Source organism: Mesoplodon bidens, assembly GCF_964165515.1.
Source record: "Mesoplodon bidens genome assembly, chromosome: 9".
NCBI classification, from domain to species: Eukaryota; Metazoa; Chordata; class Mammalia; order Artiodactyla; family Ziphiidae; genus Mesoplodon; species Mesoplodon bidens.
The window spans coordinates 15,714,651-15,740,198 of NC_138166.1; the positions used below are offsets into that span (position 1 = coordinate 15,714,651).

Consider the following 25,548-nt stretch of genomic DNA (forward strand, 5'->3'; position numbering starts at 1 on the left):
GCAGGAGCCCATTTTTCTCTCTGCCTGCTTTATCCTAGGAGAAGAATGTCCAGGCGTGATTAATGTAAAGGGCATGCCCATGTCAAGAGTGAAGGGAAATACCCAAAGTGCTTAGTTTATTAAACTTTCACTTTAATGACTACTATGTAGGAAATCGTATTTCAAATCGGTTGGAACTACGGAGTGAAGAAAAGGTGCTTAACTTTATTTCTCTGAAAATAGATCACATATCACAGTATCTACAGTGAGTCTACAGGTTCAGAGAAGAGATGCCTCTTTTGCAGAGTCAATTTCTCTAACCTTTCTCCCCATGTCCATGCTCCCTCCCAACTCATCCTCTGTCTCTGTGCTCCTTTAACCTCAACCTGATTTTCTCTCTTTTCCTTTAAACATAAGCACGTTAAATGTCTTACACGAAATACCCACCATCACCCAAAACCTCCCCATGATGTCACAGTCCCCAGCCATAGTCTTGACTCTTTTCCGCTTCGAGGCTAGCCTTAGTCTATATTCAACTCAACTTCATCATCTCCTATTCACTTTCACTCCATCAAGCATGTTGAGAATAAATAATATATACAGAAAATGCACTTGTCACTTTCATATTACCAAACCCAATGTACAGCTGACTAAGCTAAGCTTATCTTACTTTTGACCTGCTTACTTCAACTATACTCTTCTACTGGCTGGAATACTCCATTTCTAGGTAATCCTTGCTTATTCTCTACAATTTTGAATGAATAAAACAACATAAGGGGCCTCCCTGGTGGCGCAGTGGTTGAGAGTCCGCCTGCCGATGCAGGGGATACGGGTTCGTGCCCCGGTCTGGGAGGATCCCATATGCCGCGGAGCGGCTGGGCCCGTGAGCCATGGCCGCTGGGCCTGCGCATCCGGAGCCTGTGCTCCGCAACGGGAGAGGCCACAACAGTGAGAGGCCCGCATACCGCAAAAAGAAAAAAAAAAAAAAAAAAAAAAAAAAAAAAAAAAAAAAAAAAAACACAACAACATAAGATGCTCTCATTCTCTCTCTCCCTTTTAGTTGCTGAACTATTTTGCTTGTATACTCTTTGGGAATTAGGCTTCTTTGGGAAGTTTTAAAGAGAAGTTTAAGGTGGGGAAAGTGTAGGCAGAAGGACTTTGCACTGGAACCCAAATAGCCATAAATAACTAAGTTTCCAGTTTTCAACTGTAAACTAGGGTCTTGGGCTAGATGATCTCTAAGGACCCTTCACACTCAGAGGATAACATTTCTTTTCTGCTTTCCATCTGCACATCCATTTTCACAGTTAGCAAAGAAATGGGCTTTCACTCACAATATTTTTCCCAAGTCCAAAATGTAATTAAAATATATTTGATGTCCTAGATTAGTCATCATAACAAAATAAATTGAGCCTCTTCTTATAGAGCCACTGAAGCAGTCTAGTTTTATGAAACTACTCTTTTGATAAATTTCATGATAATGTGATTTTACCTGTGATTTAAAGAAACTTCCCCATGCGTAACTGGAAAGCTTTGTATTTAAAGTGTATTTATCAATCCAGTTTCCAAATTACCTAAAACTACCTCCTAGCAGTTGTTCAAGTTTCTTGTTTATAAGCAGAAACTGATTCAGTAAAATGAACTATTATGACCTCACAGGTTAGGGAATTCGTTTGAAATAACTTCTCAAAAGGTAGCAAGAATCCGTTCTTTTCAAATTACTTTCAGCCTCATTATAACTTATTGAAAGGAAAAGTTATGTTTCAAATAGTAAAATTACATACTTACCAGAATCTTATGTCTTTTAATGTTCTTTTGGCTAATTTCAGCTGCCATCAGAGCTTCCTGTATTTACATAAGCATGATAAAAGCAGTCCAAAAGGAGGAAGGGAAAAGGGGAGAGAATGGGAGAGAGAGACATTGAGGTTATAAACACTATATTTATTATGTTTTAAAGTTCTGGGCTACATAAATAAGCCCCATTTTCCCATGGCTTTTGCTTCAAGCACAGGAATTTTTAATGTTATGGTTGAGTGAACCTCACTGAATTCAAACTCAAACAAAAGCAGTCAACCAAAATGAAGGCTTCTCTTATTTCCATTTGAATTCATTTCCACATTAGGATCCTGGAATCACATTTCAGACGCAACTCAAAATACAACAAAATCTCTTATGTTCAAACAAAAAAATCTGTCATTCTAAATCTGTATGACATATATTAATCAAGGGGCACTTTTCCTTTCTGAAGCATAAAAAGTAACCTATATGCAAACATTTAGGTACAACTACACTAAGATTTTGAAAATCTCTGATTTTATTTTTATTTTGGTAAGTTCACTATGATTACTTTAACACAAATGTTTGAAACACAAAATTATTTCTTTAAGAAGCTGCTGGATCTAAAGCAATAATGGTAATAACTGGGGTACGAACTTGGTATCAATACCTGGACTCCAAAGAGTTTATAAAATAAAAACTTTTTTTTTCCAAATCCTTTCAGGTGGTTACAAACTTAAAGCACCAAATAAGTGGACTATTTTTTGTTTGTTTTTGGCTGATTAGCATATAAGACTATCCAGAGAGTTTCTCTAACTAAACCAACACAATAATACCTTTGCAGCAATAAAACTTTAAAATGTTTTCCTTTTTTAAAAAAAGCCATGATGGGGCATTATCTACTCAAATTAGTCTGAACCAAGACTAATGACATGGATATCATTCCATCTGAACAGGTAGTTCAAACCCTCCTGAGTACAGTTTGATAGCTTTACTTTTTACACATGATATAAGCACAAAATAAATGATTTCACTAAAATATCCAAATGGATGATTCTGAAATACTAGCTTTATTTTATTTTTCTTGAAAGGCCACCAAATAAACTTATCAGTAGGCTGGATCGAACCCACCCCTCCCTCCATCACCAACGCCTCTTCCACTGAACAGTAAGGCCAGTCGACCTCCTTGCAGTCTTTAGTCCCCCTAACTTGCGAAAAGAGTATCGGAAAGTTATTGGCCTCCTACATGTTACTAGCTTAGAACATTCTAATTCACCTACGTGAAAGATTTATTACAAAGCCCTTTTAGCCCCTCTCTGTTACCGACGTGTCAATACTTTGAAGTAAAAGCAAAACTACTTCATATTTCTTCTTTTCAAGGAGCCAGTCGATGTGGTCATCTTGGTCTCGTTCCTTGGCTACGACAACATCTCTTGGACTCACAATGTAGAAGAGTGACTCCCCTTCCGAGTATTCTAGAGATAAGAGAGCAACAACTTGGGGGACTCAACAGTAGAAACCTTGGCAGTGGTTTGGGGGGGACAGGGTTAGGCTACCCAACTTACAAGCGAACAGAAAACTCTCTTACCTTTGGAATAAATGTGTTTGGCTGTGTTTGAAGGTAGGGGTGGGAGACAGGGTAGAGGATGATAGAGTCTATTCCAGTGCTTTAAAAAATATTTACACGTAAAATGATTTGAATGAAAAAAGAAGGAAGGGAAGGAGGAAGGAGGGAGGGAAGGGGGGAGGAGGTACCAAAAAAACTTGAAAAAAATAAGGTAGGCTTAAAAATTCTGTTTCATATATTAACGTTCTGACCTCAGCTGAAAGATAGCGCTCAAAATTCTCCATGTCTATTGTATATAATTTATCTACTGTATATAAACTTTATTGATGGCCATTTACAGCACAGTTCTATTTTTACAGAACAATTACACCCCACAGTGGGCGATAAATGTTTCCTCCTCTTCAAGGTCAAGGCCACCTAAAGCATAAATGACAGATGCCCCAAGCCCTGGAGACATCATCTATCATTTCAGCATGTTGTGCACAATGCCGATGGTAAGGGTTTCCTGAAGAATTCAATTATAAAACCTGTTCTGAAGGGTTTCTAAATGTGCAGCAGAGTTTGCTCTGAGCAAAAAATACCTCAACTGGATGCTTTCACTTGTGAATCACATTTGCTTTTTGCTAAGTCCAGAATATACACTCCCATTTCTCAGCTGATCAAGGGCTTCATATAAGAAAGCTCTAACAGATATAGCATATTTCTTCATTGACCAAAATGAGAACTGAAAATATTCTCAAAACGTGTCTATTGTTTTTTAAAGCAGGAAAGAATTTCTCAACAGCCAAAGCTGTTCTATTTTTCCATCAATGTCTTTTTCAAGGATATGATGACACCAAAACACAGAGGCCGCTGGTATGACTATAAAGCAATGGTTCTCCCTTTATTTCCAAGCAGTGACTAAGTGCATTCATGCATCCACTCAACAAATACTCAGTGAAAGCCTAGTATGTATGAGGCGCTCTCTCAAGCTCTGAGCATTCGGTCAAAGAAAGACAATTTCTTTGGCAACCCAGAGTACACCTTCTAGGGATATAAAGTTGGGAGTGATACGCCAACTAGAGAACCACACTGCTTGGCATCAGTGTAAGTCAGGTGTCACATGAAATAGTTAGGACAGGAGACCAAATACAAGAACAAAGGCCACAAAGCCTCCTCACCTTGGTCCTGGCCTCATCTCTACCCCTCCCGTCTGCTGTGGGAACTCAAGCAAGTTCTACAGCATCTCTGAGCCTTGATGCCTTCATTTTCAACATAAAAGGCCTGCCCCGATAGGCTCCAAGAGCCTTTCAGCACCTTAATGTAAATTCCTGGTTGTGCTACTCAAGTGGAGGGGAAAAAACATAAATAAAGGAAATAACGTGAGTCAGATCCTTGATGTCTCTCACCTAAGTGATAATCTCTACATTCATTTTCCTGAAAGCCTCTCACAGTCAGAGCATCAGAAGAGATCTCTTCACAAGTCTCGGAAAGCGGCTGGATGATATCCAGTCTGGGCCTGGCGCAGTATTCTCTTTCCTAAGGGGAAAAAGAAAGCCTCATTTGAATTACATTTCTATAAATGATACAAATTAGGGACTTCCCTGGTGGCGCAGTGGTTAAGAATCCGCCTGCCAGCGCAGGGCACACGGGTTCAGTCCCTGGTCCAGGAAGATCCCACATGCCACGGAGCAACTAAGCCCGTGCGCTACAACTACTGAGCCTGTGCTCTAGAGCCCACGAGCCACAACTACTGAGCCCGCGTGCCACAACTACCGAAGCCCGTGCTCTGCAACAAGAGAAGTCACTGCAATGAGAAGCCCACGCACCAATGAAGAGTAGCCCCCGCTCGCCGCAACTAGAGAAAAGCCCGCACGCAGCAGCGAAGACCCAGCACAGCCAAAAATAAATAAATTAATTTAAAAAAAAGAAAAGTAGTGCCTTGTGCAAGATCACATGGATACTAAGTGGCCAAGTGTCACAGCATATTTAAAAAAATGATACAAATTAATTCTAGGTAGCCATAATTAAGTGCTTTGGTTTTTTTTTTTTTTTTTTTTTTTTTTTGCGGTATGTGGGCCTCTCATTGTTGTGGCCTCTCCCGTTGCGGAGCACAGACTCCGGACACGCAGGCTCAACGGCCATGGCTCATGGGCCAAGCCGCTCCGTGGCATGTGGGATCCTCCCAGACCGGGGCACGAACCCGTGTCCCCTGCATCGGCAGGCGGACTCTCAACCACTGCACCAACAGGGAAGCCCAGTGCTTTGGTTTTATAAATTCGGCAGGTGTAAGCCCTTCTCACCACCTGCTGTGGATGGCCTCATAGCAGGGGTTTATTTTGACCTCTTGGATGAGATACACAGGACAGGTACCACTGTACTATGTCCACGGTCTACCACTGCAGCCCTTTCAACTCCAAGGGACGGCTACCACATCCTTAGATAACTCTGTTACATCTTCCTCACAAATATGAGACAGAGTGAAAATTACATTATGAACTGCTCCACGATCCAGACCACTGCCACTACCAGTCCTTTCACTGGGGATGCTGAGAAGCCAGAGACTAAGAGTTACGTCTACAGCAAAACTTGCCGAGATGATGTAGATGTTCTGTGCCTGCACTGCCCAGCGTGGTAGACATGAGTCACGAGTGGCCATCAAACACCTGAAATGGGATGACTGTGCCTGAGAAACTGAGTTTTAAATTTTATTTCATTTTCATTAATTTCAACTTGGATAGGCACATAGCTTAATGACTACAGTTTTGGACACTGTCGTTCTAGATCAAGATAGAAGGGGAAAAGATGCCTTATTGAGGGCCTATGACCATCTCACTAGCCTAGTAGGTGACTGTCCGCAGATTCTTCTCGCTGAGTCCTTAAGTCACCCTCCAGTAAGTATTGTTCTTCCTAATTTTGCAGATGAGGGAACTGAGGTCAGAGTTATATAAGTAAACAGTGAGACTGGGATTTGTGGGAAAACTGGGACTATGGATTTGAAATCAAGTTTGTTTGACTATAAAACTCAAGCTCTTTGAATATTCAGCACAGAGGCATGAAAGATACACTTGACTATTTTCCAAAGCAGCAAGACCTAAAGCAGTGTGACACTGGTATAGAGAACACAGATGAAAGGAACAGAATGAAAGAAATCCAGAACTACTCCCAACTCTCCAAGGCTCCCCAGTAAAACAGTAAGCCTCGAAGATTCCTTTGATCAATTTTGTTAGGTTAACTGAGAAGCGATTATGTCAGCTTTGCATCTCATATATTTAAAACAATCCAAAATAAAAAGCAATTATGAAAGATCCACTATTAGAGGAAAAAACCCCAGTGAATATACAGGATAATTTATCACATCTGTGGAGAAATGACAAATATCTTGCTTTTAAAACAACAAAAAGGAAAAACATGAAAATTTTGACTATTTAAAAAATTAACAGCTATAACAATGACAAAAAATATCAAAATTAGAATAGCAAAATAGAAAAAAAATTGAACCAAATAATGTTAAAAGAAAATCACCTTGCTAGACCATATAAATAGCTCCTTCACATGTATAAGGAATCCATCAACAAGGTGATGGATAAGAAATCCATCTTATCATTACTTTACAACTTTTGTTCACTGGTCTAACAGCCCTGCTTATGCGTGAACTGCCTAGGAGCAGGAATTTGGTCTTGTTGATCGTTGATACTCCACGCTGAGCACCATTCTTAACACACGTGCTTTATTAATGAATGGAAGAAAAACAAAACATTAAGGGAACAGCTTCAGAAATTAGGTTATATCAACCAGATGAAACAGTTCACAACCACCAGAAAGATGATGGGAGACTGCACAGCCATATGCAGAGAGAATGGAACGATGCTCCTAGAATTATGGCCACACAGAAGAGCTTGTAACTATCACTGCAACTGTGTGGGAACAGGCACATATGTAAAAGGTGTAATGAGGAAAATATGCTGGAATAACATTACAATTGATATAAAAATGAATTCTGTTTACTGTTGCAGTTAAACTTTTTGATGTGAAAAAGAAAAGGGGGGCGTGGTTGGCCCCAAGCTTGCTTCTTTATTCCTTCTGCCTTAATTTGATCAGTTCTTTCCATATTTAAGGATTTCAGGTGTCCTCTGGTGTTAGAGAAAATGAAGAGTTATATACACTGACACACACATTTTTAAAGCACCTCCAAGACCCTCACTTCTTCCTCTGAAAAAATTCCATCTTCTAATTTGCTCTTTGAGGTTGGCTTTTCTTGGTTTTTACTCCTTTCCAATACTCCCTCTTATTAACAAAGGTTTCCTTCCCTTCTTTCTTTCTTTGGTCAACCGTTTATTAGGCCTTCCCTTTGTCATTTTACTGCCTCTTTCCTTATGTCTTTCAATCACATCCTGAATGCTCCCCACATTCCCCATCAAAAAGCACTGTATTTACTCCCTCCGGAGCCAATGCTTTTATTTTCAAAAAAAATAAATAAATAAAATAATAATAAACTGATGTCCTGCACAGGGCTGGAAGCCAGCCCTATTGATTTTAGCAGGTTTGAGTGTTCACTTAAGTCTACTGCATCCCATTGCCTAGCAACATGGGCACCCAGAGCTCCAGGTTACTATAGCGATGGCTTCCTGATGTAAGAGCTCGCTCAGAGGAATGTTGGAGAGCAGCTACCACTTCAAAACCAGGACTCCCAGGGTTTTTCTCTCCATTTTATTCCTTGCTATTTGAAAAGAGAGAAAGAGAGAGAGAGAGAGCGTACAGACAAGGAGAACCCACTCACTGTAAAAGGCTAGACAATCAATTGCATTTCTTTTATACCACAGCATCCCAAAGAAAATCCTTTACAATAAACTCTCCTTGTTTATGCCTTGAAGCCACCCCTGGCCCCTTCCTGACAGGAACTCTGGACTCTGACAATAAAGACAAACTGAGAATGGGGCCGACCTAGGCTTCAAAGAAAGACTCAGTATGCAGGCCCCTCCACTGGACCCTGTAACAGGCTTCATTCCAAAATCATGTATAATGAAATGCAGGTTCTCTGCTGCTTCCTATGAGCCGTACATTTCATACCGTCATTTGCAGTGATAACCGAGACTTAGCAACAATCTAATTTCAAAGCAAGAATCAAGCTACTCAGAATCACTGGGCCACTGGGAAGCAAACAAATATATCTGGATCGCAGGAAATAATGGACCACCCTCTCTGTAATTCACTCTGAGCACAGGGACCCCTGCTGATGCTACAGATCAACTTCATTGCTGTCATTTCTGCTAATGCACAGTGTCAGTTTAGTTTCTTGGCCTTTTGGCAAGAGGAATCCTTCATTCCTTTTGACGGAAAATACCAAGAGAGATGGAAAAAAGGGAAGGCAAAAAAAAAAAAAAGACTCCCCTTTGCTTGGCAAAAGGAACAAGGCAACCAATGAGTGGAGCTTCTGAAACGTAAATACATTAAGCCTGCAGGGTAATCTCTGCTGACGTTGTTTTATAGGTCAGGAAGTTCTGCTCAGACAAGCTAAGTTCTTTCATGGGCAACTTCATCTGGGTAAAAATGCTACAAATGAACCCACCCTACTGTATTTGGGGTGAAAAAAAATTACCGTTTTTTCGGAAACCTCCTTTACATAGGAAAGTACAACAAGCTGATCACAGAGAGGCGCCAGGCCACTGACGTAGAATTCAGTTTCAAACTGCGACACTGCAAACAAAAGGGAGAGAAGATCCACCATTAGCAGCAAAAAGTAGCACGCAAAGGAAAGGACACGTCGACTACGAACGCAGGATGGACTCATTTTAGAAATCTAACAAAAAGGGGGCAGAGATAAACATACTTTCTGGACAATAATCAGTAGCCCAAAAGACTATCTGGGAACTTATGCTTGAAAGTTTCTATTACAAATAAAAAGCAAACTCGACAATAACAGCAGCATGAATGGTGAAGAGGGACACTATCTAGTTTAAAAATGACAGAGTTAAATCCCATGAAGACACTTTAAAATCCATAAAACCCAATGTAAACAATTATCGATAACAATACTTTTAAATATTAAAAAATATTTTAAATAATTTAAAAATATTACTAATGACAAAAATACTTTTTAAATAATTTGAACATAAATTTCAATCTTTCACAATTAGGGCATTACAGTGGTATCATGGTCACAAGAAATGCTATTTGTAATTATGAAACTATTACTCCTTTTTTAACATTTAATAAACATTATATCTAGACTTAAAAGAAAAAAGGTATAAATACACATTACATTATGATGAAACTCCATTAATTCTTCAGTGAAATAAAGGTCAGAGAAAATAAGAAATTTCTCTTTCCTTTTAAAAGATAGTCATTAAAATGTAGAAGAAGTTCTATTTCTTCTATTGCATCACCTAAGAGGTATATAGATTTAATTACAATGGACCTCAAAGATCTTATAGAAGGCTCAATGGTAGAAGTACAAATATTGCTACAGTATGATTCTAATGACTAGCTGTTGTAATATTTATAATAAATGACTGTTGTTTTAAGCAACTAAGCTTTGGGATGGTTTGTTATGCAGCAAAGCCAACTGATACAATAGTAGTGCCAGGAAAAGACTCTTCCAGGAATCATACACGGCACTTACAGATTCATTTGAGAGTAAACTCTCATTTGAAACCACCACTTTTTCTAAGAGTTTCTTGATTCAGTTCTTCTCCACAGTTCTGTGGTATTAGCTTCAGGTTGAGTTAACTTTTATGATAAAATGACCACCTTTTCCAAAGCAGGGGAAGTCAGTGTAGCATATTGGAAACAATATTGAAAGGGAAGTTAGGAAATCTGGGTCATAACTGCAATTACACTGAACTTGGATAATTCATTTTAATTTCTGTGGGTATGGCTTTTCCCATGTATAAATAAAGGTATCAGAATAGAAATAAAACCCATAACACATAAACTGAGGCAGTACTGAATTTTTCTACTTCCTCCTCTCCATCCTCCTCGTAAATCACTTAGTGTTACTTGACTCTGCTGATGTTTAATGCCTGCTCCTTATTTAACTGTCTTCAAAATTTTATTTTCACACCAAAATGAGACTGAGGATAATCAAAAAAACACTAAGTAGTTAATAACATAAATATTAAAAAGGATAACATTTCTTAAGCTTTGTCCTGGGTGGGATCGCATAGGTGGTCAGGGTGCCCTGGACAGAGCCATACAATGGGAGTCCAAATGGTGCCAGCTCTGCCACGAAGACTTGTTTGCTCACCCGCTGAACCTGCACTGACTATTCTTATCTAGGCACTTGAAAATAATTTTTGGTAAAGTGGTGATGTGATCAATATTCTCATGAAGCACATGCGTAGAGAACTTCCCACAACCACGTGTTCAGAGATGAGCAGTGCAGCGTGTAGCCAGGCACAGAAGGTTCTGGAGAAGCTTCTCCAGTGCTCCCTATGAATGTAGGGGGGTGGGCAGGGGGGAGGGGGGGAGACAGAGGGGTTGGAATGTGCAGATGCTCTTGAACAGTGTGGGCCACACATGACCTACTGATCAAAGAGGTGACAGTTTCACATTCATCAAGACATACGGGCCGGTTAACAGGAGGTTTTGGACGCCAGCACTCCCGAGGTTGCATAAACTCTTTGGTAGAGACGGACTTGTGTATTTTTACTAAATTGCATTCCATCATTGAAATGCTACGCATACAGCAACTTGGATGAAGAGCAATCAAAGATGCTACAGAGGGCCTCCCTGGTGGCGCAGTGGTTGAGAGTCCGCCTGCGGATGCAGGGGATACGGGTTCGTGCCCCGGTCTGGGAGGATCCCATATGCCACGGAGCGGCTGGGCCCGTGAGCCATGGCCGCTGGGCCTGCGCGTCCGGAGCCTGTGCTCCGCAACGGGAGAGGCCATGACAGTGAGAGGCCCGCATACCGCAAAAAGAAAAAAAAAAAAAGATGCTACAGAGACCTTCGTGGGAATCACATGGAGCCTCTGATGGGCTTGTCTGCCATAGGCACCCAAGGGAGAGCATCATCTAAGAAATGGTGGGTGAACGAGGTATTCTGCCCATTTGAGACGCCAAAGGGGCTGCCTAGGCTCACTGACAAGGAACATCACATAGTATCCCTCCTAAAGGTAACCAAATCCACATCAAGGCTTTGGTTTATATGAATGAGCCGTAAGATACAGATCAGAGAAACTAGAAAACAATTCTACCCAAATCTTTCCTCCTCTACATCCTGATTTCTGTCCTTGAGAGCTTGCATGAATAACACAGAAAACTTCCTGTTCTTTAATTAAGAACATAATAAGAAATCTAATGTGTTCTTAAAGAAAATAAGGACAGATGTGAAGAAGCAGATATTTCCTTCTCAATTCCAGATACTATAACAAAATGCTTATTTATTAAGTACTAAATCCTACCACTTTACTAATTGAAAATAGGTAATAATTTAGGTAGAAATGACATGAAGTGACTAAATTACAAAAAAAAAAATGTTACTTACGAAGAAAAGATGTGGTATTTTATAAAAATAGTGTTGTCAACATTTCCAGAGGCACAGTTAAGCAAGTTATCACCATTCAGATACAGCTGCAATTAAATAATTCTTCTCATTTTATTAAAATGATTTCTTATCAACAGAAATCTTCTTATGGAAAACAAAATTGCAATTATAGTCGCACCCTTTGAGTCACAAATAAAGAGTTCTAAAATAATGGCTGCTTTTCTTACCTTTGAATAATCTACCACTTAGAAATTCATCTCCATTAATACCCATTAGTAATGATATCATGTAAAAAAGAGGACTCATTTCCCGGTATGAGGTCCTAATTTAGGAAAATGTCTACAGCTACTCTGCATTAAAAAAAAAAAAAAAGACATTTCAGAATGAATAACATTTCAGGGTGCTGTTTTTCCATTACTACTTAGTAATGCAACAAAACAGGACTGTTTGAAGATCTATCATGATTTAGTGTATCCTTTATATTAAGGCTGAATCCATGAAGGGCTGGTTAGAGACAGTGGTGTCAGAATGAACAGGAAAGTTGAGGAAAGTTCCCTCTATGCCTACTTTCTGCAGGGTTTTTATCATAAATGGGTGTTGAATTTTGTCGAAAGCTTTCTCTGCATCTATTGAGATGATCATATGGTTTTTCTCCTTCAATTTGTTAATATGGTGTACCATGTTGATTGATTTGAATATATTGAAGAATCCTTGCATTCCTGGAATAAACCCCACTTGATCATGGTGTATGATCCTTTTAATGTGCTGTTGGATTCTGTTTGCTAGTATTCTGTTGAGGATTTTTGCATCTATGTTCATCAGTGATATTGGCCTGTAGTTTTCTTTCTTTGTGACATCTTTGTCTGGCTTTGGTATCAGGGTGATGGTGGCCTCGTAGAATGAGTGTGGGAGTTTTCCTCCCTCTGCTATATTTTGGAGGACTTTCAGAACAATAGGTGTTAGCTCTTCTCTAAATGTTTGATAGAATTCGCCTGTGAAACCATCTGGTCCTGGACTTTTGTTTGTTGGAAGATTTTTAATCACAGTCTCAATTTCAGTGCTTGTGATTGGTCTGTTCATATTTTCTATTTCTTCCTGGTTCAGTCTCGGCAGGTTATGCATTTCTAAGAATTTGTCCATTTCTTCCAGGTTGTCCATTTTATTGGCATAGAGTTGCTTGTAGTAATCTCTCATGATCTTTTGTATTTCTGCAGTGTCAGTTGTTACTTCTCCTTTTTCATGTCTAGTTCTATTGATTTGAGTCTTCTCCCTTTTTTTCTTGATGAGTCTGGCTAATGGTTTATCAATTTTGTTTATCTTCTCAAAGAACCAGCTTTTAGTTTTATTAATCTTTGCTATCGTTTCCTTCATCTCTTTTTCATTTATTTCTGATTTGATCTTTATGATTTCTTTTCTTCTGCTAACTTTGGGTTTTTTTTGTTCCTCTTTCTCTAATTGCTTTGGGTGCAAGTTTATGTTGTTTATTCGAGATGTTTCCTGTTTCTTAAGGTAGGATTGTATTGCTATAAACTTCCCTCTTAGAACTGCTTTTGCTGCATCCCATAGGTTTTCGGTCATCGCGTCTACATTGTCATTTGTTTCTAGGTATTTTTTGATTTCCTCTTTGATTTCTTCAGTGATCACTTCGTTATTAAGTAGTGTATTGTTTAGCCTCCATATGTTTGTATTGTTTACAGATCTTTTCCTGTAATTGACAGGACAAACCCACAGCCAACATCGTCCTCAATGGTGAAAAACTGAAACCATTTCCACTAAGATCAGGAACAAGATAAGGTTGCCCACTCTCACCACTCTTATTCAACATAGTTTTGGAAGTTTTAGCCACAGCAATCAGAGAAGAAAAAGAAATAAAAGGAATCCAAATCGGAAAAGAAGAAGTAAAGCTGTCACTCTTTGCAGATGACATGATACTATACATAGAGAATCCCAAAGATGCCACCAGAAAACTACTAGAGCTAATCAATGAATTTGGTAAAGTTGCAGGATACAAACTTAATGCACAGAAATCTCTAGCATTTTATACACTAATGATGAAAAATCTGAAAGTGAAATTAAGAAAACACTCCCATTTACCACTGCAACAAAAAGAATAAAGTATCTAGGAATAAACCTACCTAAGGAGACAAAAGACCTCTATGCAGAAAATTATAAGACACTGATGAAAGACATTAAAGATGATACAAATAGATGGAGAGGTATATCATGTTCTTGGATTGGAAGAATCAACATTGTGAAAATGACTCTACTACCCAAAGTAATCTACAGATTCAATGCAATCCCTATCAAACTACCACTGGCATTTTTTACAGCACTAGAACAAAAAATTTCACAATTTGTATGGAAACACAAAAGACCCCGAATAGCCAAAGCAATCTTGAGAACGAAAAATGGAGCTGGAGGAATCAGGCTCCCTGACTTCAGACTATACTACAAAGCTACAGTAATCAAGACAGTATGGTACTGGCACAAAAACAGAAATATAGATCAATGGAACAGGATAAAAAACCCAGAGATAAACCCACGCACATATGGTCACCTTATCTTTGATAAAGGAGGCAAGAATATACAGTGGAGAAAAGACAGCCTCTTCAATAAGTGGTGCTGGGAAAACTGGACAGGTACATGTATAAGTATGAGATTAGAACACTCCTTAACACCATACACAAAAATAAGCTCAAAATGGATTAAAGACCTAAATGTAAGGCCAGACACTATAAAACTCTTAGAGGAAAACATAGGCAGAACACTCTATGACATAAATCACAGCAAGATCCTTTTTGACCCACCTCCTAAAGAAATGGAAATAAGAACAAAAATAAACAAATGGGACTTAATGAAACTTAAAACCTTTTGCACAGCAAAGGAAACCATAAACAAGACCAAAAGACAACCCTCAGAATGGGAGATAATATTTGCAAATGACGCAACTGACAAAGTATTAATCTCCAAAATTTACAAGCAGCTCATGCAGCTCAATAACAAAAAAACAAACAACCCAATCCAAAAATGGGCAGAAGACCTAAATAGACATTTCTCCAAAGAAGATATACAGATTGCCAACAAACACATGAAAGAATGCTCAACATCATTAATCATTAGAGAAATGCAAATCAAAACTACAATGAGATATCATATCACACTGGTCAGAATGGCCATCATCAAAAAATCTAGAAACAGGGCTTCCCTGGTGGCACAGTGGTTGAGAGTCCGCCTGCCGATGCAGCGGACACGGGTTCGTGCCCCGGTCAGGGAGGATCCCACATGCCACGGAGCGGCTGGGCCTGGGAGCCATGGCCACTGAGCCTGTGTGTCCAGAGCCTGTGCTCCGTAACGGGAGAGGCCACAACAGTGAGAGGCCTGCATACCGCAAAAAAATAATAATAATAAATAAAATTAAATTAAACTAAATTAAATTAAATTTAAAAAAATGAACAGGAAAGTGTAAGGACTATTCTTAATGAACAGATAATAATGAACAGATTTAGAGAAAGAAACACTGAACGGTAGTATTTATTCTTCTGGAACATACATAAATTATGTAAAATTTTACGGACTGGCTTTATAAAGTATCTTCAAGTAATTACTGCCTTTCTACTTCAAAATTTAGTGGAACACTTGAAGTTTCCGTTTATTTTCTCTAAAATTCTATTTTTCTCCACATGACAATGATTTTTAATAACTAATGAAAAAATTTTTCCAAAGGAAAACCAGTTTGAATACAGGTGGTTTATAGGTCTCATACCATGGAAGCTCATCTTTCCATTCTCTGGAAAAGATAAGTCATAAAGAAAAAGACAAATTATGTTGGAAAGCACTAAAACAAAATAGAAAGCAAAAGTTGGGGGGTGATGGGGGGGGAGAGAAAAATGCAGAATTTCTAGAGGCAGCCACAAAAGGCAGTAGCTATTCTTCAGATCAAAGAGTTCTGAAAGTGAGTCAATGGCTCTGGGGCCCTGCAGGAAGTGCTCTGGGGTCCCTGGGATTGTGATGGAGGTAAGCAAAGATGCACATTACAGCTGCAACACAGCCTTCATCCTGATGGGGATGAAAGGCCTGCAGTGCTCTGGTTTATTTAGGAGAATAAAGTATTCCTAGACATGCTAGAAGAAATAATTCAAGGAAAAAAGAGATTCTATGCAGAATAAGAGAGAAAGAGAAAGAAAGTTTCAGAGGGACTATTCACATAAAAATTTTATTCAAGGAAGTTCTTTGGATCCAGAAAGAGGACAATTGTGTACAAAGCTCTGATCTAGAAGAGGGGCTTGAGTTCTTGATCAGTGCTGTCCAACAAAATATTAACACAAGCCAAAAACATAACATTAAAGTTTTATAGTGGCCATATTAAAGAGTAAAAAGAGGTGAAATTTAAGAAGTATTTTATTTAATGCAACATATCCAAAATATGGTCATTGCAACATTTAACAACATAAAGGATTATTAATGAGATAATTTACTTTTCATTTTCATACTAAGTCTTTGGAATCCTAGATGCAGCATATCTCAGCCCGCACCTGCCATATTTCAAGCACTTAACAGCTATAAGTGGCGAGTGGTTACCATATTGGACAGTGCAGGTCCAGATGCCCCCCATTGTCTTTAAAGTCCAGTAATTTTACTCAAATATATCTTGAAGATGTTCATCGTGGGTCATAATTTTCAGATACACAACTGTACTATTTTAATTTATAGTTTCTAGTTTTGTTTCTCTGTAGTTTCAGGAAATATTTCTTGAATTACTGTTTTTGGTATTTATTCCATTCCCTTGTTTTGTTTTCCATGACTCTTACTTGTAGGCTGAATTATCTTTGCCTCAGTATTTATCATTTAATCATAAATCTTTTTTTCCCCTAACTTGTGATGAAAATTTTTTTCCTCTTCTATTTCTCTTCTTACAGCATTGTCTTTGTGTCTATTTGCGCCTGTGTTCCTTCCAGTTTAACCTTCATTTCTGAAACAATCTTTTATTTATAAATGTTTCCTGAGTTCTGTCACCTCATTTGAAATTTTTTTAGTTCCGATTTTTGTTGTTCTTTCATGCCTTCCATCACTTTTTTTTTAAATTTATTTTTGGCTGCATTGGGTCTTCGTTGCTGCACGCGAGCTTTCTCTAGTTGAGGTGAGCAGGGGCTACTCTTCATTGTGGTGTGCAGGCTTCTCATTGGGGTGGCTTCTCTTGTTGTGAAGCACAGGATCTAGGCGCATGGGCTTCAGTAGTTGTGGCTCGTGGGCTCAGTAGTTGTAGCTCGTGGGCTCAGTAGTTGTGGCTCACAGGCTCTAGCGCGCAGGCTCAGTAGTTGCGGTGCACGGGCTTAGTTGCTCCATGGCATGTGGGATCTTCCCAGACCAGGGATCGAACCCATGTCCCCTGCACTGGCAGGCAGATCCTTAACCACTGTACCACCAGGGAAGCCCCCATCACTTCTTTAAACTATCCTGTAGCTTGTTCTGAAACAGTAAATTACAGTCATGATCGATTTTGTGGGTGTTTCTGTCTGGCGTGCTTTCATGGCCAAGGATGTCATTCTACTCCTTATTCGCTTTTTCTTAAACCTTAGTATGGGATTTGACCTTGGTACTTTTCTGCACTTGTTTCTAGGTGAAATCAGCCACTGATCTCTTGGGAGGAGGGAGGAACTGAGATAACTCTTCTAACCTCCAAGGGTTCCCTCATTCATAGTTTTCACATAGTTTTAAAAATCTGGTCCCTTGCTTTCTGAGATTTCCTGGCCCTGTCCCCTCCCCACTTTTATCTGGACCTTCTCTTTGTTTCTATCATGCCCATACTGCTCAGGATTTATTCTCCTGCGTGAGCCCGGCCCTGGCAGGAAACACTGGCCACTCAACGGTAAGAGTTCCCAGGGGCTGCTGGGCTGCCCGAGCCCCTCACCCTAACTGCAGCCCTGCACCCACCCATCTCAGAGCAGCCTGGGTCTCTTCCAGAAAACACCTGCAGATTGTCTGGGAAATCTCCTGATCTCAAGTGCATTAGAAGCCCCCTTGCTCCCTCTGGAACCATAGCGGGTCCCATGGCTATTGGTGGATTTTGCCATTTGCTCGTATCTTGGGGTTCCTAGGGCTACCTTGCTGTAAGTGTTGTCTACGGGTTTTTGGTTGCATGATCTAGTTGTTCCTGAGGACTCAGGAGGATGGAACAGTTATGTGGCCGCTACCACCATCTTCTCAGAATCCTCCAAGCACAAAATGTTAACATATCAGGGTTAGACACCAACTTGATATAAGCCAGGGCTGGGATTACAGTCACAAATGCATAAATATTGTTGGGCCATCAATACCATACATGCTCTAAGTTTCTGAATGATTGGCATGTGATTGAAACAAAAGTGAATAAGACAGAGCCTTCTTGTACCTTGGGTCTTACATCTCTGAGAGTTATCAACAACTTAATAAAGAATTACTGAGCACCAATTAGGCAGAAGACACTCTTCCAGAAGCATCAGGAAGACGAAGAGTTTGCCTCTGACTTAAAAGAGATTGTGAGTCTAGAAGCTAAAGAAATAATTAAAATACCACGTGCTATGCAAGAATGGAAACAGGTGTAAAGCAAGAAAGAATACAAAGCAGGAAAATTTATTCCCAGAGGGGTGGAGATGGGGGTGGGAACAGTGGCAATAACCATGACTAGATGTGCCTGTTAAGGGCAGGAATGCTGGTTATACATGAGAGAGGAACATTTCTCAAAATGTTCATTCAAAAAAATTTCATGAAAAAAACTTCATTAAAATAGATTAAAAAAACACTAATGTATATTAAATTGTAAAGAATAAAAGTCGAGATTTTATTTGGCTCTGTATAAAAAGACCATCTCCAAATAATTCATAACTAGGTTATCTCACTTAATATCACTGTATTCAGACCTATAAGAGATGATATTTAAGTCCATAGTCTTCATTATTACTTGTACCTATGAAATGTATCATGAAATGTATTAACCTCTTCAGAATAATTCAGTAAATCCTTATTTATATCTTTCCCCATTCTCTTTCAATTGACTTTATAAAACACAATGTTTTCGTCTCCTGATTGTTAAAAGAAACCACTGTTTTCCCCTCTAAGGAAATAGAATAGTAATATTAATAATAGCTTCTATTTAATGAACATTGCTATACTGACAAGCAGGACGTTAAATATTTCACATACATCATCTTTTTCCAGCATAATACCTTATATACATTTTAAAAGGGCCTTGAAGCTCAGTGATGTTAAGTAACTTGACTAAGGTCCCTTAAGTAGAAGGCCAGCAAAAGTAGAATTTGAAATCTTACTCTTCCTAGATATGTCACACTAGAAAACATAAATCAGAACACAGAGGTGCTAAGGGGAAAATGGCGCTACCTTAGCAGGAACAGACGAAGTGAAGGGCTTGACCACTTTCTGCCAGTTCTGCACGCAGCCAGGGTGCCCTGTCCTCCTCTTGAATTTCCCATGCACTGCAGTACATTGAACTTGTGTTGCTTTTTTATTTGGGGCCCTTGTTTTCCCTTTGCTGGTTGCAAAATGCCCATTAGCTAAATGTGACCCAGAAGGATTTGGTATCTTCACTGGAGCTAAATAAAGTAATACCCTATAGATTTTAGTTTCTATGATTCTTAAAGAAGCAAACAAAGTTTGTCAAGCAATTTGTAAATAAGAATAATTATCTTCCCTTGTCTTATATTCACATATGAAAAAGCACTGAAGTCCGTTTATGATAGTGCCTTATTCCCAAGAGAATCTGACCCTTTAATAACCAGATATTAGTATCTCTTAATCAACTAGATATAACGTCTATAAACGTTGAGAAATTTGGACACTCTGTCAGCATGACGACTGAGCTAAGAAAATACATTTGGAACTCCCATTTTAACATCCTTGGGACTGCTATGAAGCAGACGCATTGAAGTAAAAGTGACTTTACAATGCTTTATGTCAGCAAGTTAAGGAGAAGACCTAATATATGGCAGTGAAACAGAAGAGAACAGCTAATGGACAAAATAACACAAACATTCAAATCAGGAGCCACTATTACATGTAAATCAGAGCTATATAAAATGAGTTTAGCCTGCAATTTAATTCTATATTTTCTAATCGATATTCAGCATACGCTGTGACAAAGCTAAGCGGATGCGATTATCTCAGATACTAAACTTCAGCACTCACGAAGCAGCACTGATAAAGAGTGACTCTGTGAGAAGCTGACCACACACTGCTTAGACCACAGACAAGGGGATGGTCAAAGACCTCTGGGTCAAAAGGTTCAAAATGAAATAGTTATACTTTAAGCTGTAAATAGGCTATTAAAGAAAAAAAAAAGACAAGCTGACAAGTGTTGGTGAAGATGTGGAGAAGTTGGAACCCTATGCACTGTCGGTTGAAATGCAAAATGTGCAGCCACCGTGCAAAAGAGTGTGGAGTTTCCTCAAAAAAAAAATTCAGATAGAACCACCATATGACCCAGCAACGCCCTTCTGGGTATTTATCCAGAACTGAAATCAGGATCTTGAAGAGACACGAGCACTCCCATGTTCACTGCAGCACTATTCACAGCAGCCAAGATACAGAAGTTACCTAAATGGCCATCGACACAGTAATGGATAAAGAAAATGTGGTATATATTATATATGTAAAATGGAATACTATTTGGCCTCAAAAAAAATTCTGCAATATGCAACAATCTGGATGAACATTGAGGAAGTTATGCTCAGTGAAATGAGCCAGACACAGAAAGACAAACATTGTACCTAAAATAGTCAAATTCATAGAATCAAAGAGTAAAGGTCGTTGTAAAGGCTGGGGGGGGGGAGGGGGAAAAAGAAAGTTGCCAATCAACGGGTACAAAGTGTACTGTACATACGCTTAAAATTTTGTTAAGAGGGTAGATCTCATGTGAAGTGTCCTTACCACAATAAAATAAAATTTAAAAATAGACACATACATACACACATTCAGAGACCTAACCACCCACCCCAACAAAAAAATCCAAAACTACCTTGATGCATCAACTAAACTTAAGCCAAACACTAAGAAAGGGCACACAAGAGGGCTGAAAGAATCATATCACCGTCTGGATTTGACTTCCTTTCCTTAGAAACACTTTTGATAGCCATCCAAGGCAACTAGGTTCTAGAGGTTCCCTAAGCATTTGGAGGAGAAATGATGAAGACCTGTCAGTCCCAGAATACAACAAGGGGAAATAAAATTTCTATTTTTCTAAATGAGAGACTTCACTTGAACCAAAATAAAAAAACAAATCTACTGCATGTCCATTTCATCTGGCTGTTTGAAGAACAGTGGAGCAGACATCATCACTGCATATTTAAAGGGTCTTTGGAGAATTTCTGCCCCATGGTTGGTATCTGAGTGCCTGCAGCAAGCTGCTTTTCTTCTCATCAGTTACTTTGGCTGCACATGAGGGCTTGGGGCTAGGCGGAGGGCATGCATGGATGAACGCATGGCACAGCAGCGAGAAGAAACAGCTTTGAAACTAGGCTTATCTGTGTTCAAATGCTGCCTTCTTTGCTTCCGAATGTCCTCATCTTGAGCAGGTTACTTGGTCCCTCTAAACCTCAGCTTCTTCACCTATAAAATGGGACAGCAGCCCTACCCACTGGGACCATTGTGAAGATTAAATAAAATTCTGTTTGTAATGTATTTAAGCATGTGGCTGGTGGTAGTTGTTATAAAATGAACAAAATATACTTCCTACTTCAGGTGCTTCCAATTTCTTAACGCTAGTTATGGGAGAGAAAATTTATTAACTCCATTTCCAACAAGTATTTGAGTCTCCAGCACTGAGTGACAAATGGATAGAGGAACAGACGTGTAATAAAACAAGTATAATAAAATCTTAACTGTGGAATCAAGGAGGAGAGTAAATAGATCCTGTAAAATTCTTTAGTTTTTTTTTATGTTTAATAATTTTCATTTAAAAATGCTGGGGGAAAAATTCAATGCAGAACAAAAGAATTAATAGATTAGACAGAATCAAACTGGATTCTAACAGAACAGAAAACCACACAGAGCTAGATCCTTAAGGACACCTTGAACTGTCCTGATTTCTACTGAGACTTAAGACACGGAGGTGAGCCTCGTCACTCACAGGCACGGGAGAACTGTCCCACTGCTGGAACCTGTGTGTCTGGGTGAGAATGCTAACAGGTGGATAGAGATACTTAGATCTAAGAAAGGCATTAATTTCACAGCTCTCTTCCACCACGCAAAAAGGCCTTCAATTTCCAAGTCAATCAAGAGGCTGAAAATAGAACAATGTACTAAATAGAGCCACAGCATATAATAAACTAACAATACAGCCTCTACTTAAAGTGAAAAAGATGTCCCTTATTTTCTTCTCCTTCTCTTTCTTCCTGGCTTCTCTCTGTCATTTTATGTAGATTCCCATGTAGCTTTTCTCTTGATTATTATGTTTTTTGAAGTAGACTTCCATATGAAATCAAGACTAGGGAGTCAATCATTAATTCCTTGCATGTAAATTATCTGCCCTTGGCGGTAGATGCCCCCAAAATGACACACCAGTATTGGCTTCATTTCCCAACAACATAGTATCAGCTCCCAGCTACCATTCCGTTAAGAACATGGACGACTTTGGTAAAAAGTGCCAGAGAGTTAGGGAGTCCTGTGACAGTAAGAGACCCAAGTTAAGTTAAAATAAGTACAGCAGGCATGGACCACAACCTACTTTTAAAACTGTAATTTGGAAGAAGAAATGACATCCCCCAAACCTTATGTAACCTTATGTCTTCATGGATTAGAGATTGGCCAGTAAGCTTCATCTTTATTATCATGATTAGCTTTCATTTACAAGAATATCTTATTGAGAGGAATAACTTTTGCATTGTTTTTGAGACTCTGACTTATAAGGAAGAGTTATAAACATCTGGCTTCTAAGAAACGTAATGTACAGCCACAGATATTTCTTTCATGTCAATGTCATTTTCACCTCATTTACTAAAGTACAGTGGTTTACACTGTCATAAAGCAAATTGTAATCCAGACCTCCTAACATTTCTCTTTTCCTTTATTCTAGTCAAGGACTCGTTATCTAAACCACTTTCCCTCCTGCTGTGGAAATGGTTTATATTCTTAAAGGTTTGCTCTCAAGTGGGGAAAAAATGGTACTTAACCATTAACCATAGTAGTAAGATGTCCCTAATGTGATATTGTTAGTACTCACACACGGTCTATTTCACGGAAATTGTTGTACAGACAAAACACACTTTAATAATGTGATCCCAGGGATCTAGGCCACCACTGGGCCGGCTGTTAGCAGTCATGGAGCTGGGATGGAGGTCTGCACGGTGATAATAACCACCGTGATTCAGTGAACACCTACTGTGTGCCAAGGACAGTGTTACAGACCTTAGAACCATGTCTAATTCTCCCAACTTTCTGAGACAGTAGGTTTTATCTCCATTTTACTTTTTAAATTGTTTATTTTTAAAAAAATTTTTGTTCACACTGCACGGTGTGTGGGAACTTAGTTCCCCGACCCGGGATCGAACCCACACTCCCTGCAATGGAAGCATGGAGTCTGAACCACTGGACGGCCAGGTGAGGAAAGTCTGGCTTAGGGAGGTAAAGCAACCTTATCAAGATCAGACAGGAATTTGGCAAACTGCCTGGCCTCCCTGCCTGGTTGTTCTGCAGGGTTAGACTCTACCCTTTTTTTTTTTTTTTTTTTTTTTTTGCGGTAGGCGGGCCTCTCACTGTTGTGGCCTCTCCCATTGCGGAGCACAGGCTCCAGACGCACAGGCTCAGGGGCCATGGCTCACGGGCCCAGCCACTCCGCGGCATGTGGGATCCTCCCAGACCGGGGCACGAACCCGTGTCCCTTGCATCGGCAGGCGGACTCTCAACCACTGTGCCACCAGGGAAGCCCAGATTCTATCCATTTTAATGCCACAGCAGTAAGACCTTGGACTTGTTTACCACTCTGAGCCTCAGCTTTCTTCATCCATAGAATAAGAAGCCTACTACTTGCCCTTCAAAGGGCTGCTGTGACAGTGAACTAAAGCAGGTAATACACATAGCACAATGGCCCATACCTAGTATGCAAGCACCAACTAAGGAAAGAAGATGACACTGCTGCATTTTTATGCCGTCCTGGCAATTTTTTTTTTTTTTTTTTTTTTTTTTTTTTTTTTTGCGGTACGCGCGCCTCTCACTGTTGTGACCTCTCCCGTTGCGGAGCACAGGCTCTGGACGCGTAGGCTCAGCAGCCATGGCTCACGGGCCCAGCCGCTCTGCGGCATGTGGTATCTTCCCAGACCGGGGCACGAACCCGTGTCCCCTGCATCGGCAGGCGGACTCTCAACCACTGCGCCACCAGGGAAGCCCATCCTGGCAATTTTTACATCCTAAAGTTCCCAGAGTTCTTGCCTTTTTATTTATTTATTTTTTAAACTCATCTGTATTTAAAATTTTCTAATACTTACCTCTCAGGACACTATGCATTGAGATGTTCAGGTTTTATTCTGGTAGGCAGGGGAGGGGCAGAAAATAGAGCTACTGAAATAATTATCTTCAGCTTCTAGTTCTCAGTCTTACCTAGTTCCTCAGTATTATTATATTCTGTATTTGCCTATTTCATCCAGACCCTGAGAAATCCGAACTATGAAATTATGTATTTATCCTTCTCAGGCAAAACAAACAAGAGAACAGCAAAACTATTAAAACCCTACCACCAACTTCCAACTTCAAGTATAAAATATCTCAGATTTAAATGCTACAACCATATTTGCCTGGTGGGTACATCTTTCTCTGTTTATGAAAGTACAGTCATGGGACTTCCCTGGTGGCGCAGTGGTTAAGAATCCGCCTGCCAATGCAGGGGACACGGGTTCGAGCCCTGGTCCGGGAAAATCCCACATGCCGCAGAGCAACTAGGCCCGTGTGCCACAACTACTGAGTCCATGTGCCACAACTACTTAAGCCCACGCGCCTAGAGCCCGTGCTCCACAACAAGAGAAGCCACTGCAATGAGAAGCCCGCGCACCGCAACAAAGAGTAGCCCCCGCTCGCCGTAAATAGAAAAAGCCCACGTGCAGAAACGGAGACCCAATGCAGCCATAAATAAATAAAAATTTTCAAAAAAAGTACAGTCATGTGCAAATGATTTATCTCAGCTTCATCCTATTATAACAACCCATCAAATGTATATTCCCCATCCACCACCCAAATGGGTAAATAAACTTTTCAGTTGACATATAACATGGCACAACTTCTCTGCCACAAAACTGTCTCCTATTACTCAGCTCTAAATAAAACAAAAAGAGCTTTTACTCTGTTTAACTGACAAAAGTCGGTCAATTCTCACCCTTTCTGTTTGAGCAACTTTGGCACTAGGTCCTAAAACTAAGTTATAAAAGTAGTGGCATAGGGCTTCCCTGGTGGCGCAGTGGTTGGGAGTCTGCCTACCGATGCAGGGGACGCGGGTTCGTGCCCCGGTCTGGGAAGATCCCACATCCCGTAGAGCGGCTGGGCTTGTGAGCCATGGCTGCTGGGCCTGCGCATCTGGAGCCTGTGCTCCGCAACGGGAGAGGCCACAACAGTGAGAGGCCCACATAACGCAAAAAAAAAAAAAAAAAAAAAAAAAAAGTAGTGGCATAGCCTCCTTGGCATACTTTTCCTGAATAGTTGTTTCCAGAGTCACTGATTCATTCAACCCAATATTATTTAGCACCTACTATGTGCCAGGTATGGTGCCAGGTAACTGAGATACAAAC

General features: G+C 39.8%; 1 protein-coding gene across 1 annotated transcript in view; it reads right to left on the reverse strand.

The window, feature by feature from the left end:
- The window catches only part of VPS41 (VPS41 subunit of HOPS complex), a 193,655-nt gene that overhangs the window by 40,696 nt on the left and 127,411 nt on the right, over nt 1-25,548 (reverse strand). Inside the window, exons 11-14 of the mRNA XM_081243488.1 lie at nt 8,901-8,998; nt 4,711-4,840; nt 3,115-3,230; nt 1,768-1,824 (exon numbers count right to left, since the gene is read on the reverse strand). Of these exons, the coding sequence (XP_081099614.1) occupies nt 1,768-1,824; nt 3,115-3,230; nt 4,711-4,840; nt 8,901-8,998 (401 nt within the window). The remainder of the gene's footprint in view (nt 1-1,767; nt 1,825-3,114; nt 3,231-4,710; nt 4,841-8,900; nt 8,999-25,548) is intronic.